At 41.4% G+C, this 15999-nt stretch overlaps 1 protein-coding gene across 2 annotated transcripts in view; it reads left to right on the forward strand.

Annotated features, from left to right (window-relative positions):
- Positions 1-384: 384 nt before the first annotated feature.
- The window catches only part of CAV1 (caveolin 1), a 34786-nt gene continuing 19171 nt past the window's right edge, over positions 385-15999 (forward strand). The window contains exons 1-2 of one of the 2 annotated variants that reach the window (XM_049642980.1): positions 385-484; positions 1911-2075. In XM_049642980.1, coding sequence (XP_049498937.1) covers positions 455-484; positions 1911-2075 — 195 coding nt within the window. In that variant the 5' untranslated portion in view covers positions 385-454. Of the gene's footprint in view, positions 485-957; positions 1196-1910; positions 2076-15999 lie in introns of those variants that run through there. The other variant, XM_049642981.1, reaches the window with a different exon arrangement.

Raw genomic sequence — 15999 nt, forward strand, 5'->3', positions numbered from 1 at the left:
TCTGAAGCTCTGGTGCCCATACTGGGCATCTCTGCTTGTGCGCCGTGTCCCTGCACTCCCCACCCCTTCAGGGATGATGCACTGCAAAAACATTCGCTCTCCGCAGGACGCCTCTCAGTGGTTCATAACTGGGAAAATCTTGCCCCAGGTTTAAAATATCTGCCCAAGCAACTCAGAGCGGGTGAAACGCTTTTTCATTGCTCTTTCCTCCCTGCGGGCGCTCCCCACCCTCCGCTGCCAGAACCTTGGGGATGTGCCTAGACCCGGCGCAGCGCAAGTCCCGGCCAACCGCGAGCAGAACAAACCCTTGGCCGGCGGCCAGGAGGCTCCCTCCCAGCCACCGCCCCCCGCCAGCGCCTTTTTTTCCCCCATACAATACAAGATCTTCCTTCCTCAGTTCCCTTAAATAACAGCCCAGGGAAATCTCAGAGCCTTCGTCCAGCCACGGGCCAGCATGTCTGGGGGCAAATACGTAGACTCCGAGGTAGGCTTGGGTGGGTGCGCGCCGGGCCCTGGAGAGCACAAGAAGTGTCTCCTGCTATCTCCCACTCCAAATATTCCGACTGCTTTCCTTGCCCCAGCCCTCTCTTGACTTTAGAACACTCCTCTCGCGCTGGCACCTCTGAGGAATGGGCCTGGGCGGGGAGCTGAAGAGAAGGCAGGAATGTTTTAGATTTTCCTATGAGAAAGGGGCCCTGGGCCCCCCAAACTAGAGAGAGGAGGAAAAGAGGACGGGGGTCCTGAAATTAGGTCTGCTTGCCGGACCGAGGACGTATTTCTAGGTGGGTCCGGGGTGCTGCTTTATTTCGGGACTCCCACCGTCCAATCCCTGACTGCTGGGAGGCGGCGAGCTGGAACGCAGGGTGGGAAGTCATTCACCCGCAATCCTGGGGACGGTCCCCGCGACTCCCCGCCAGGCACCTGGACCGGTTGGCCGGAACGGCAGAGTCATGTTTGCACTTTCCAAAGCTCTTGGGCCACCTCAAGAACTCTTCCTGCATCTTGGCGCCTGGAGGGGGTGTTTGGAGAAGGATGGAGCTCTACTCTCCCCAACTACCACCACCAGGTCCAACTACCCTCCTGCGCTCGGGCTCCGCCCGAGTGTGGAGACCTCGTTTTCCCAAACAGGGCCGCCGCTCAGCCACCGGCCGGCAGCCTAGGAGTGACCTGAGGGTGGGTCGAGGGCGCAGTGCAGGTGAGATACCATTGTTCTAGGGAGTTTAGGGGGGTTGACACATGGCTTGGCCCAGAGATGGGGGCTTTCGGGCTGTGACCACTACGAGCGCGGGGAGAGCGTAGGGACAAAGAGCGCAGAGGGAGATTGGGGGGTGGGGCGCGAACAGGTGCGAGGGATATGCGACCTGGAAGCAACAAAAATGGGGACAGCCCATTTTTGGGTCGGGGGTGTTCAACCTGGATCTGAAAGATAAACTGGAAGAGCTTACTGAGAGGAGGAATGGGGGACGGGAAAATGGAGCAGGTGAAGCACTCGGGGCGAGCGTGGAGTGGCGGAAAGAGTGGCTGGACAGACGTCAGAGATCGGATCCCCTCGCCTGCTGGGGTCTCCGCGGGGTACCGCGGGGTACCTCCGGCAGGGCGCGCGCTGGGCGGGGGCCTGGGCTGACTGCGCCGCGGGGTTTGCCCTGACCCCTGGCGGCGGGCGGGGGAGACAGGAGCTCCCTGCCTGGTACGGAGGGGTGTGGTGTCCTCTGCTCGATCCTCTTAAAAAGCTAGCGGCGCCAAGGAGTTTACTGTGCGCTGAGCCACCGCTGCCGAAGCGGTTAGTTCGATTTTGAGCCTCGAGGTTTGCTCCGCCGCCAGCCTGACTTCTGATCACTTGTTTTCCTTTTTGAAATTTTCTTCCCATTGCCCGGACCACCCTCCCCCTCCTGGCCGTCTGCCCTCCGCAGGGACATCTCTACACTGTTCCCATCCGGGAACAGGGCAATATCTACAAGCCCAACAACAAGGCCATGGCAGAAGAGATTAACGAGAAGCAAGTGTACGACGCGCACACGAAGGAGATCGACTTGGTCAACCGCGATCCCAAGCATCTCAATGACGACGTTGTCAAGGTAAGGTGAGGCGGCCAGCTTATAAAGGACGCCCCCCCACCCCACCCCCGCCCCTGAGACGCTGTCAGGGTTGGGACAGCTCTCTTCTGGCAAGCAGGCTGTGCATCCTTCTGTACCTTTGCCACACATATCGTTTTCTGGGCTTGATGTGTGGGAGCTCCAGCAGTTTTCAGAAATGTCACATATCCCCTCCCCCCTCCTGCTGGCTAGTTCAGCCGGAATGTAGCTAATGGAGTTTCATATAACTGCACTTTTCCTACAACTGCACTTTTCTCCTGGCAAATGAACCTCTGGATCTCTGCAACAGATTGACCCACACTCCTCGGGAGGGTGGGACAGTTGCCCTGCAGGTCACCCTCTGTCTATTCCCAGGCTTAATGTCTAGTGAAGGGTGGTGCCCTATTGCACATAGAATTAAAGCAGTAAGGTCATTGCATAAGGTCTTGTGCCAAGATGAGAACCGGAATGCAGAGTGGGCAGATTATCGTAGCTCCAATCAAGATATTTTCTTGAAAATAATACAGTGGGTAAAAATGCTTCAGACTAAGTACAAGTAATACATATAGTACATATTATATATAATAGGATATAATATTATACATATGAAAGGTATTTTAACTGGAAAGGTATTGTACTCATGCACAATCAAGCTAATTTACACAACCAAAAATAATGTGTACTTCTTGATTTCTCCCATAGACACCTCTAGTTAGGTATATAAAATTGTTTCTTCAGTGACTACCTGAGTCAGCCTTCCCCCAGCTAATGGGACACTCAGGTTGGAGTTCCTTTTTATACTTTCAGAATGTTTTTAGTGATTAAAAAAAAAGTTAATTGAAGGAGTTATTGGCCAAATTTAGATTTCAATCAGTGGTCAGTTTTTGATTATCATTATATTATTCAACTTCGACCCTTTTAGCAAATCAAGTCAGAGAAATTTATTGTCTGAACCCATCTGGATTGGGAAATCATGGGCCTAAGCCATTCTTGGCAGAGAGTTTTCTTTGAGGGGTGGGGAAGGCCAAGGAAAATCCTGGCCTGAAAGATTACAGTGTGAAGACCCAATTCTGCATAACCCAGAACAGCCAATGGGGCAGATGAGTGATTTCCACGTACCCAGCCTTCTATCTGTGGATGGGAGGAGCTAGAGCTCAGAAACTGTTCACATTTATGAATAATATATTTCAAAAAGGGAAACAATTTAACCTGTAACTGGAAGGAAAATGTAACTGTCAGAACTGACTCTCTTGGCTTGCTGATGGAGGAAAAAGGAAAACTGGAGCATTAGCGGGTTTTTCTACTAGCCAGATTATGGAATATTTAAAAGCCGCAGCAATAACAAGAGTAGTTTATAAACTGGAAATTAAAGTTGATAAAAACGATTTACTAGAAGCATTACTTCAAAGGGGCAAGGGGGGCGGGGCAGGGCATTTTTATTTTTTGCCAGTCTCATGTAGCTTTGGATGAGAAGAGATGCCAGGAAAAGAGGCAGATTTCAGAAAGGGCCAGCTTCATTGGAGCCTCCCTGTTGTTCCACCATAGTGTGAGTGGGGTTCCTGGAGCAAGCAAGCCTCCCAGGATGAGTCAGAGAAGCCAGCAGTGTGGATGTGGGTCTCTACACATAGCATGACTAAGCTGAGAAAGAAAGGCCCCACTGGGAAAAGAGACTTCAACACAGATGGAAAAAAGGCATAACAGGCTTAGAGGAAATAGCAGTTTACAGAATAGCATTTCAAAGAGCAAGTGTGGGGATCCTCATATTAAAAAAAAAAAAAAATTAAAAGGAAGAGTTACAGCAAGCTCCTGCTGGCCTAGAGAAAGCAAACCCCTCCCATTTGCTCCTATGAGCAAAACAAGACAGTTAGACAGAAAAATCCACCTTGGGAAGATTTTGGAGACCAGCTGCTTGGTCAAGAGAGGACTTCAGAGAATGCTCTACAAAGACAGACCCAAGCTACAAGTACAAATTTTGCCCAAAGAGTGCTGTCTGCCAGTAGAGCCAGGAAGGGTGGCCTATATTCTATGGAGACTCCTATTTTATAAGTGTTTTTCTTTGAGTCCAAGCACAGACATAATGACAGAAAGAGGGATGATTCTCTCCAATGTACATGGCAGTAAATAATAAATTTCCCTAAATTTTCCTTTTGATGACACAGACTTCTTAAAATAACAAAATCATCCCAAGTTCTGTGAATGCACAGTAGCTTAAAACTTCATGTGATAATAGAAGAAGCAGTGGTCAGGATACCAAATCAGGTAAGGAAAGGCCTGTTTGAAAGCCAAGCAGTTCCATAAAAGCTGCCTCTGCTGAGTCTGTCATCTCTGGCCTCTTGTGGCTCTTTCAATTTCAATTTCAAATAATTAACATTAAATAAAATTTAAAATTCAGTTCCTCAGTCACACTAGCCACAATCTGAGTTCTCAGTATATGAGGTTACTGGCTCCTGTATTAGCACAGGTACAGAACATTTCCATCATCATGGAAATTGCTTTTGGACAGCGCCAGACTAGTTCCCTGCACTTTTAAAAGTCTCTTATACCAAGTTTAAAAAAATAACTCTAGAAGGAGAAGAAATGAAACACTGATGTACAGTGTGAGGAACAGCATGGTTCATCTGCACAGTGTCCTTTCAGTCTCATAAAACAGCTACTTAGGGAGGAAAAGAAAACTCAGAAGCTGGGTATGCCATGAATTTATATTTTAAGAGGGTAGAGTATTATCACCTATTCCACTAGTGATAATGACATAAATTGGTCTATACAATTCATTCCAATAAAATTAGTTTATCTCACTAAAGGTTTGCTATACTATGAGATATCTATATAGACATTTGTCCAAAAATAGTAGGCTATGAATGCTTTTTAAAATTTCTTCTGATTAAAGTGATCACAACTTCAGACCCTCATTCTCTCTCTGAGATTTCTGTCTTCTTTTTATGTTCACATTTTCATTTGTATGTTTACTATGCACTTATTTGTAACTTCTATATAAATAAAATGGGTTCAGATATCATATTAGCCATCAATCAATTCCTTTGTTAAATTCATCATATGCTAGACTACACACTGTGTTACATACTACAAAGGATAATTCCCAAAATAAGTCCTAACAATCACAAGGATTACAGTTAGTGAGACAAGATGTAAATAGATAAAAAGTTTAAAAAAATACACACACACACCATATCACAAGAGTAAATCACTGCCAAATGGTAACTAATGGGTCCTTTTTGCTTTGACTGCCAGGAAACATATAGCTAGATTTTAAGTTTCATTAACCCATGTTACTTACTCTTTCCCACGTATGGTTTTGTATATTCACTTTCTTTTTTAAGACAGGATATTTTATGTGGTGTCTACTATAAAACTTCTCATCATCATTTTGGAAATAGATCAAATATATAATGTAATAAGTCAAAAGTAAGTATTATTGAATATTGAATAATAAAAAGGTTTTTAAAAAGTGAATGGTATTATCTTGATCTTGCTAATCAAACAATGTAGATGTATATCGGATTATCACATTGTACACTTTGAATACATTCAATTATACTTGTCAATTATTCTTCAATAAAGTTTTAAAAAAAGTGAACGATATTGATGTTAAGTGTTAGGGAGACCTTCCTGTGGATAGCACAACAGGGTGAGGGAAGGGAGACGAATTATAGTTTAATAGAGAAGAGCACAAAAGAGTGCAATCTGAGTTGGATCACAAAGGACAAATAGAATGCAAATAGTTGAGAAAAGCACAGGAGGACGTTCTAAATAAACCAGGCAGAGATGGGAATGTCTCATACAGGGCATGATGGAAGGTTTAGTAGCCCGTTTTGATCGGAATTAGAGAGTTCATGTGGCAGAACGGTACATCATAAAGATGAGCCAGATGATCATGGCCAGACGGCAGAGTCCTTTATTCAGCACTCATGATAACTTTGGACTTTATCATCTCAGCAGTGAGAAGGCAAGAAGACTTCAAGTTTGAGTATGACATGGTGAGGGTGGGCTTTCTGGAAGATGACTAGTTAAACTATACTATGTAAGGAAAGGTAGACAGTCTGGATGAGCAGAGAACTGTTACGAGGTAATTGTATTATGGTCTAGACATGAAATGAGAAAGACGGTATGCAGTGGCACTGGGGATAAAAAGCACAAAATGACAGAATTTTAGAATTGGAAGAGAACATAATGGTTACCAGCCTAACTTCCAATTATTTAAGGGAAATTTAAATAAGGAAGTTTAAAATTTTATCCATGTTTTCAAATGATTACTGTCCAAAACAGAAATTTTGAAATATAAGGAAGGATAGACAAGATTATGTGATTCTTATAGACTATTGCTTTGAGGGAAGGAATGAATTGAGATGATTCTGAGATTAGTCCTGAGAAAAATCAGAACATATGAGAGAAGAACTTGGTTGGAAAATAAAAATATGCATTTGTAACTTTCTATCCTAAAACTTGAATGTAATAATTCTTAAATATTTTCAGACACAAAATTTTCTTTGGAAGTCAAAAAAAAAGTCATACACATGGTAATCAGACCGGTTTTGATTTCAAAATGACGTCCTAATGCATCCCTGATCCCTTTCAGCTAGAAAGCAATCTAGAGCCATTGACAATTAATCTCAATATAAAGGTCATTTTTAATTCTCTGTTTATTTGATATACATATAATCAAAGCATAAAACTTAAAAGATCAGATGGTCTCAAAGCACTCAGTACCCTCTTAATATTTTCTTCTGTTGGAGTTGGTTTTGTTGGTTTATTTGTGTAGGAGATAGCTTCACAAGATGGTGATAGACATGCTGCCACATAGGACGAGATCATGCATGGAATTCAGAATCTCCAGCTTGTAAAGGAGCATTATGGTCATTTTTGGTGGGAAATTATTCTCACATCACTGAATAAAGAATGATACTAAGTTGGGGGTTATTACTCATTCATAAGCATCTGAAAACACAAGTTTAGCCAACAATGATATACGTTTTAAATGTTTATTAAAAGAAAGTCTCTTTTTCTTCTCCATCTCCTGTCATCAAAAGACACTGAAAGATTAACTCAAATTTGGTTTGGTTATGAAATTTCATAAAACTTATTAAAATTTAGACAAGATACACCAAATGTCTTTGAATTATGAAAAAGTTCATGGTGTGGCTTATTCTTCCAATTCACAACAGCATTGGCTACATTTTAAAAGAGCTTAAAGTAAGAACAGCTGCAATAGTAAACAGCATCTGGAAAGTCCAGTAATTTGAAAAACCACCTGCTTATGCATCCTGCCCACTCAAGTCCATAAAATAACAGACATTTTCATATTCTGAATGAAACTGCTTTAATTTGCCCTACTTTTCAACATAAGTTCTCTATGATGAAACATGCACAGAGAATTGGCCCCTGCAAGAACAGGGCTGCGCGCACTGATCTGTGGGGTTCTGGACCCTTTCATGATACTCCTGGCTTGGTTTGTGTGAGGAAAGGGCAAGGGTGCTGTTTTCATACAAAGGTGATTTATGCCAAGAAACACTCTTTTTTCTTCCACACTCTGGATCTTATATATATTATCTGCTTTACAGTACCCTAAAGCCATAGAGAAAGAGATTTGCTTACTATACTTCTTTTAAAAGAAGTTTCTTAAAAAAAGAAGCCCCCAGCCCCAAGATAAATGCCTGGTGTATAGGTACTCAGAGGCACCTTGATAGAGTGGAAAGAGTATTGTGCCAAGATAAGAAAAAATATTTTTGCAACTTTTGTAACTTTCTTCTCTAAAACTTGAATGTAATCATTCTTAAATATGCACAGACACAAAATTCTTTTCCTTTAACAGTCAAGGGAAAGCATACACATAGTAATCAGATCAGTTTTGGTTTCACCATAATGGCCTAAAACTTTCATGATCTCTTTCAGTTAGAAAGTATCTAGTCCCATTAGTGGAAGACTGGACACCAAGGAAGAAGTAAAGAATGGTTGGGCCAACAGTAGTCCCCGAGAATTGAGCTTATAAATAGGAATCAAACTTGTTTGGCTACTAAAAGCTAATAAACACCAGCCCTAAAAATATTTTGGGCAAGCTATTTTGTTTCTATGCTTCAATTTCTCTAACTATAAAGAAAAGAATGAGAATCATTCTCATATAATAGCATTCCCTCAAAAAGTCATCTACCTTTAAGTAAATAATTATTACGTACTATGTCAGTGGCTACCATATGGAGCAAGATAGATAGGAGCACTACTCACAGAGTATAAAGCTATTTCCTTGCCTCTATATAGTTTACTTTGCAAACTTTTGCTGGAATTTCTTTAACAAATTCTACTGTCTGTTAAAACTTTATAACCTTCAGGGCTTAGTTCAAAAAATGACTCATTTATAATGCCTCAAATTGTTCCTGAGCCAGTAAACAAGGCATGGGCAAAATAAGGAACATATATATTTTTAAACAATTTGCCTCTGTTCCTGTCCTATTTAAAATGTAATTAAATTATGGAAAATATTTCTGTCCTTTCATATTCTCTCTTCCAGCATTGGCTCTCAACTTCTAATATTCCTATTGAATCCTTAAAATTTGCAGCTCTTTAAGAACCTTATAGCCTCTTTACAAACCCAAGAGGGTTATAAAAATGTGGCTAGGCATCAGAATCACCAAAGGAATTTTTTTAAAATACAGGTGCCCGGGAAGGCTGGGTGGCTGTCGGCTGAGCATCCGACTTCAGCTCAGGTCATGATCTCATGGTTTGTGAGTTTGAACCCTGCATGGGGCTCTGTGCTGACAGCTCAGAGCCTGGAGCCTGTTTCGGATTCTGTGTTTCCCTTTCTCTCTGCCCCTCCCCCACTTGTGCTCGCGCTCTCTGTCTCTCTCTCTCTCTCTCTCTCAAAAAATAAATATTTAAAAATTTTTAAAAAAATACAGGTGTCTGAGCTTACTATAGATCGATTAAGTTAGAATATCTAGAGTTGGAGCCTAAGGATCTATATTTTTCAAAATTCCCTATATGATTTTCACAATGTAATTACATTTTGTATAGGTTTAGAAAGTTTGACTTAAAGACATACACCATGGATGGCTCTATCCTAAGAAAATAGAGGACTATATACTAACACTGTATAATTCTAGATATTCTCCCTTCCAGAAGAATATTTGAGGATTAGGCTAGCTTAAACCTACCAGAGAGTTTTGAAACACCATGAAAGGCTCCCAAATCCACTTTGCTCAATGATTCTCCATCCCTTGAGGCCACTTGGGTTTATAGCCAACCATAAACTTAGCACTGCAGGGTGACCTAGGAGTGGGTAGCCACAGGCTCTAGTTTGTCCCATTCAGACCAGTTGGTAGTGATCAGCCCCAAGTAACTATTGGCCTCTTAATATGGCCCTTAATAGTGCCATAATAGGCCTTAATAGATATGGCCTCTTAATAGTGCCCCTTCCGCATTCAGAAGTGTCATAGCTTAAGAGATAAACTATATGGTCATAGATGGATTGGCAATGGCCTATAGCTGATTCCTATAACTTGGATTACACTGGAAATCCCTACACACACTAATTTTTAGCAGAATGGGCAAAATTTCCACACGCCAGGCATGACATGCCTTTCTTTCCAGCTGACCCCTTCCTGCCCTTCATCGCAACCATCAAGCTGCACTGTAACTTGAAGGAGGAGCTCTTAAGTGCCAATCTACTCTTCTGTCAGCCTTTAGTTTCTCTCCCTGCAACACAGGGTTAATGAAACTGACATCCTTCCATCACATATTTTGTCAATTCCTCCGTCAAGGATTAAAATGTTTAAAATAGTTTTAACTATTTTTCAGTTAGTCCAGGAAACATAAAATGGCATGCTTTTCACATGAACCATTGTTTAGGGTTGGGGGAAGTGTTTTTAATTTTGTCTTAAAGGAAATCTGCATGATCCATGTACGGTGCAACTATCAGGGGAATTCTTTGATAGAACGGATTTACACCTGCACAGAATACATATTTCCTGCCTCTCATGGGAACTATGTTGATGTTTCAGATATAAAATACATCTTGTTTTCTTTTATTGAACCTTGAAAAGATGTCTTCTTGTTGGTCATTATTTCATGGCAGGGGAAATACATATTCCTAAAGGCACAACCAAGCTTCCTCTTCAGCTACTGTCAGCTGTTTAGGTAATTAAGAGCCAGGCATTTTTAATTTGGAGGAGGCTTAAATAAATTTGATGTTGTGTATATGTGCTTAATATTCTATCTTACAGCAATTTAAAAGTAAAATTTTTAAAGCTGTATTCAATATATAAACCTTTCCTGAGCCCAGCAAGGACATTACAGTAAAAATGGACATTGATAGAGTCTATGTAAAAAGATAAATTGTGTCTAGAGCTTGCATTGGATCATCTCCTATTTGTTGCAGGTATCAAACACAATTACATCTTCTCACTTACAATGAGTAACTGGAAAAGATGCTGATATAGGGACCCAAGTAGTTGAGAAAGTGTAAGACTGGGAAAAAAAGAAGCAACGATAGAGAAAAAAAGAAGGCCCCTTCTCCCCATCTTGCCATCCACTCTGTGCTAGAATGAGCTTTGCACATGCCAACTCCAGTATCCCAACGTCCATTTCTTTCTTTGCACAATGCTGCCATGTCTGATGGCACGGTCAGTGGGGAGAAAGCAAGGGACACAACCAATACCCAGATCAGCAGGGTCTTCTGTGCCTAGCCAAGGCATTTGTCCCTTTATAAGCCACAGCAATCCACCAAGGCATCATTAGGCCAGGAAGCGAACTGATGAGATAAGGCCTTTACTAATAAAAAGGGCTAAATTCAAGCAGTGGGGCCATCCAAAGGGTGCCAGATGTGCAGGCAAGAGTCAAACAGGAGATGGGATGCTTCTGCCAACATTCCTACACACTAGCTCAGTGGTACAGATTACTTACTCCTCCAATGACCCTTTGAGGTAGGGACTATTATTATTATCACCATTATATTCCCTTTGCAGATAAGGAAGCTCAGGCTTATTCATTTACTCAGAATTACATAGGTAAGAAGTGGTTGAGTCAGAGTTTGAACCTAGACAGTGAGATTCTAGAGCTCAGGTTCTTAACCATTGTACTCCATCCAGTGCCTCTCTCTCTCTCTCCAGCAATAGATCATAGTCCAAGCAGACAGTCATGTCACCACAGTGCAGAAAGAGATGACTGTGTTCTCAGAGTAGGTGGACAGCATTTGGCAAGGGGGATTCCAGAAGTCCTCTGAGTTGGGAGTGACAGGCCTGTAGTCCTAAGGTCAGACTCTAGATGCTGGCAGGTGGGTTGGGGAAGGAGGGAAAAGGACCAATGTGAAGACTAATGTAAGACCCCAGACCTCAAGAAATCTAGATGCTGGGTGAGTTCCCAATAAGACAGGGAGGGTCAAGTCCCAAAGACCAGAATTGGGGTACAAAGTGGGGATGTGGTCTCAGTGACTAAAGTGTAATACATGCCCAGAACCAGACAAGATGCAGTGCTGGCTTGTGCTCAATCACCTGGGTCTTTAAAGCATCCTGATTGCCCAGGTTGGCCAAAGTGCCTGGGGTGTGGCTGGTCCTACCTGGATGTGTAGGGAGGAGGAGCAGATGTGAGAGAATGAGGCACGTCCTGACAGGCACTTTCAATTTAACAGCTTTATTTAAGGTTCTCAATTTGCCTATTCGATTTCTAGACATTTGTGCTGTTACAGTAACACGTTGTGAAAACAGAAAACAGTTGAGAAAAACCTTAGTTTTATGCTAGTAGGAGAAATGCCTCTTTAATCCTGAAAGTAGTTTCTCTGAGACTTCCTCCCTAGTAATTATGTATTTGTTCTCAAAAACAAATGCCAGAAGTAAGGAACAGACTTAATAAGGCATTTTACAAGGCACCATTAATCTCTCAGAAGAACAATGGGAGTGTTTTATCAATCATGGCTCACTGTTGGCCTTTTCTATATGATTAGCAGTAATAAAATATAGCTGGAAATGGGTATACCAAAATATGTCAAGGAAATGGAATTGCATTCATTGTAGATAACCAATTATTTTGGTTAGGTGAACAGATCTCTTCCTTACTTGATCCTGAGCACCATGCTTTTTAATAGGGAGAGAAATTGCCCAAAATAGTTAATAATCACCATTTCACCAAACTATTGTAAGTAAACACCTCCATTACTGTAGTTATAGAGGTGAGAATGAGAGTCATTCTCAGATAATGCACTCCCTTAGAAAGGCCATTTAACAAATATTTAAGAAAGAAGCATGCACTCTAAACCAGGCACAAAGGATGTCCTGAGTCCTTCCACACCAGAGTCTTCCTGACAGAACCACAGCCTTCTGCCAGGGCTCATCTGAGACATGGGCGCCTCTGTTAGCTTTTGCTGACCAATCTCATAGGAATTGGTTATCTCTTTTCTTCGCTTCCACCACATTTTGTTTTTATCTCTATTTTGGCATACATCAAAGCCTTCTAAGTATTCTGCTTCTCTATCCCCATGTCCTCCCCACCTTCCCTTTCCACTGCATGCCTGAGTCCTTCAGAGCTGGACAGTGACCCCCTGGTGGCCCCAGAACTGTGGCTGCCCAGTACCCACCCCAGGGCCCCACACTGAGTCTGCCATCAGAAAATGGATGTCAAGTTGAGTCTGCTGAAATTCTTCTTTAAGTAACCGAATGTCTCCTGCAAGTGAAAGGACAACAGGATTACATTATTGAGTGTCTTCCTTTGCCCCTTTCTCTATGGCAGCCACATTTTAAACCTTCTAAAAAAAAAACATATCCAGATAATAAAGAAATCCAAACATATCAATTCTATTTACTAAAGTAAAGAGAAAACATGTTCTGTGTATATGTTTATTATTAAAAATTTTATTTTTGTCTCCAGTTTGAGGAGGACACAAATGCATCTCTCCTGAGCCTTCAGTGAGCAGGCTATGGCACCTGGATGGTCTCCCAGGGCCTGGGGGATAAGGATAATCTCCTAAGTTTCTGGCACGTAGGGCAGGCAAATTCCCAGAATGCCAAGAGATGCCATTATTGATGTTTGATGTTGCCCACTGGGGCCAGAACACTGACAGTTGGATATTGGGACACATGAGAAATCCCTTACAAAGAAGGGGGTAAGAATTCCCTGTCATACCATCCATATGCCTCTGGACAATGGCAAACATCAGAGGAATGACTAAGTCAGGAGACAGCTCTGAAGAAAAATTCAAACCTTCCACACCTGAAGGAGCCAAAAGCTTTGAGAAACCCAAGCTTCTTTTTCCTTCTCTTTGGCTTTATTACTTCTAGATCTTAAGTACATAGAGCTCTGAGATTTTACTAACTGGTAGGTGGTAACCATTAATCCACTATTCCAACAGCATAGAAGTTTCTTTGTACCTCAGAGGTCCTCTCTCATAGGTCTCAGGTTTAAGAAGGAGAAGGAGGAGAAAGAGAAGAAGGAGAAGGAGGAGAAGAAAAATGGACCAATACATATAGATGTCTCTAGAAAGGATCAGACATCATTCATTTCATTGTTGATGTCTGTCCCAAGTGAAAAGAAGTTAGCTCCTTTTCCATCCTTTCTCTCATCTCCTGTGAGAGGAAGTGGATTTACTGCAATATGTATAAAAGTAAGACTTTTTGGTTTGACTCCAGTTTCCCTATCAACAAGCTAAGTATAGGAGATCAGGATCTCATTTAGTTAAGAATAGATAGGACTAGGAAGTAGCCATCAAAAAAAGGGTGATGATGTGTAATGAGAATTTTAGGTGTGACTGGTATCTAACATACAGCCAAGACCACAGCCCTACCTAGCACATTTAATATTTTATCAATGACTGGAATACAAGAGGACTCACAACTTACAAATGACACCAATTACAATGACCTTGTTAATATCTGTGATAAAAATAACATCAAAGTGGTTGTGACAAATTGTAAGTAGCCCATAAATATAGGGCCTATATTTATGGCCCTATTAAGATAAAGGGCTATACAAAGTGAGATAATGATAAATGACTAGAAATAGAACGTATAGATATTAAGTAGGAAACAATTTATAAAAATTTTATAAAAATTTATAAAAAATAAGGTAAATTTATAAAAAATAAGAAAATACCAGGAAAAGGTTGTCATTTCTGTGGAAATTTGATGTGGAAAACCAAGATGCTTGGTGAGCATAATGGATATGGAAACCCCTTGTTATAATTCCACAGTCTATATAAGGGACCAAGATCTCCAGGGTGATAATCATTATTGTGAATGTGCCCTTAAATGAATCCACAATGCTCCATTCCCCTTGGGCAATAGGGGATGCAAGCTAGTCTACCAGTTTTTCATAAACACTAAACATCTCAGTAATATAATGATACTTTAAAGGAAGTATAATAGATGGAATCAAATGGACAATGCAATCAGAAGAAATGTCACCTACAAGATTCTCTACTTCATTTCCTATTTGTTAGACTTATTAAAAATGCGTTCTGTTTTGATCTTATGAGGGAGGTAGAGATGCTAGAAAGATCCCACAGAAGAGCAAAAGGAAGGAGATAAGGGATGAAGAGAAACCTCCAGGTATGGCTGAGAAGGGACTGCTTTGTCGACAATTTTTTAGAAGAGTTGGAAGGGAACATGGAATGACAGCTGCCTTTAGGTATTGCCAGGTTATTATGAGACTTACAAGAAAAATACTGCTCAGACACAATCACCATTCAGGACAAGGAAAAGGGAGGAAGGGATGTACACTTAAAAAAAAAAGTGTTAGGTTTCCTGGGAGAAGAAATTTCAAGTAATTAGAGGGGTTAATCCCAGGAATGTGTCACAGAGGTTGTTTTATAATAGTTGTGTGTTAAATTCCTTACTTGTCTATGTAACTGCTCAAATTCCTCTACCTCTGCAATTACAAATAGATGTATAACAGCATTGACACACAGTCTCATAATTAAGCACTGGCATACATATGAGCACTTTTCCTCTATTCCAGCAGGATACCTGGTTTGTTTGAGGGCAAAGAGTAGTTGGTACGGCATTGTTTTAAACAGTGGTTGGGAATGCATGTGGTAAACATCTGAAAGTAGAACACTGAAAAATGCATGCATTGTATGTACCAAAAGGTCAGTATGAAATATTATCTCTATGGCAAGCCTGCCCATCCACTCCCACCTACACATTGCATATTCAAACAATTTCACAGTTTGTATAAACCTCTATTGTGATTTAAACTCACTAGACAGTATGGCTTCTGCAAAGGGGTGGCTGTTTTGTGACTTTAGACCACATGATTTAGGCATAAATCATCGGGGGAACATCTCAAAATACTGTTGTATCCCATCCCCAGAAATTCTAACTGAACTAATTTATGATGGGGTCCAGGCCTATGTATTGTTGTTATTTGTTTTTTTTTCTTGTTGTTTTTTGTTTTTTGTTTTTTGTTTTTCTGAAAGCTTTCCAGGTTAGGCTAATGTACAGCCAGATTTGAGTCTGGTTTAGACTCCGAATTTCTTAATAATAAAATTATGTGCCATCATAAAACTTTCAGGACCATAAGGGCCACCATGGGGAAATTATTCCTTCTCAGCGTCTTCATTTTGGGGAATCCTTAGCACTCCAATCCTTAGCATTGGAGTATGATATTGTCTCTCAAATTCCTATTACAAAAAATACTTTCTGGAACTCTAGTATAGCAACTGTATAAGACAGACTTTGTATGTGGGATAAATCTCGTGTCACTCATGTAATCCAGTCCTGTTGTTTCCCTTTTCTTTTGCTCATTCTTTCTATTCTCCCCAAGAGGAATATCATCTGGTTAGAGTGTCATCCCCATTCCCCTTTTTCTACATGGTTCACGGCTCAGGCATACTAAGAATGGAGCTAACAACATGCACTGGTTTTTCTTCTACTGGTACAGAGGCCACAGGAAGCTTCACTGGGCCTAGCGACAGGCAGGTCTCTGTCGTTTC

The sequence above is a fragment of the Panthera uncia genome, chromosome A2, assembly GCF_023721935.1.
Source record: "Panthera uncia isolate 11264 chromosome A2, Puncia_PCG_1.0, whole genome shotgun sequence".
In the NCBI taxonomy this organism is placed as follows: Eukaryota; Metazoa; Chordata; class Mammalia; order Carnivora; family Felidae; genus Panthera; species Panthera uncia.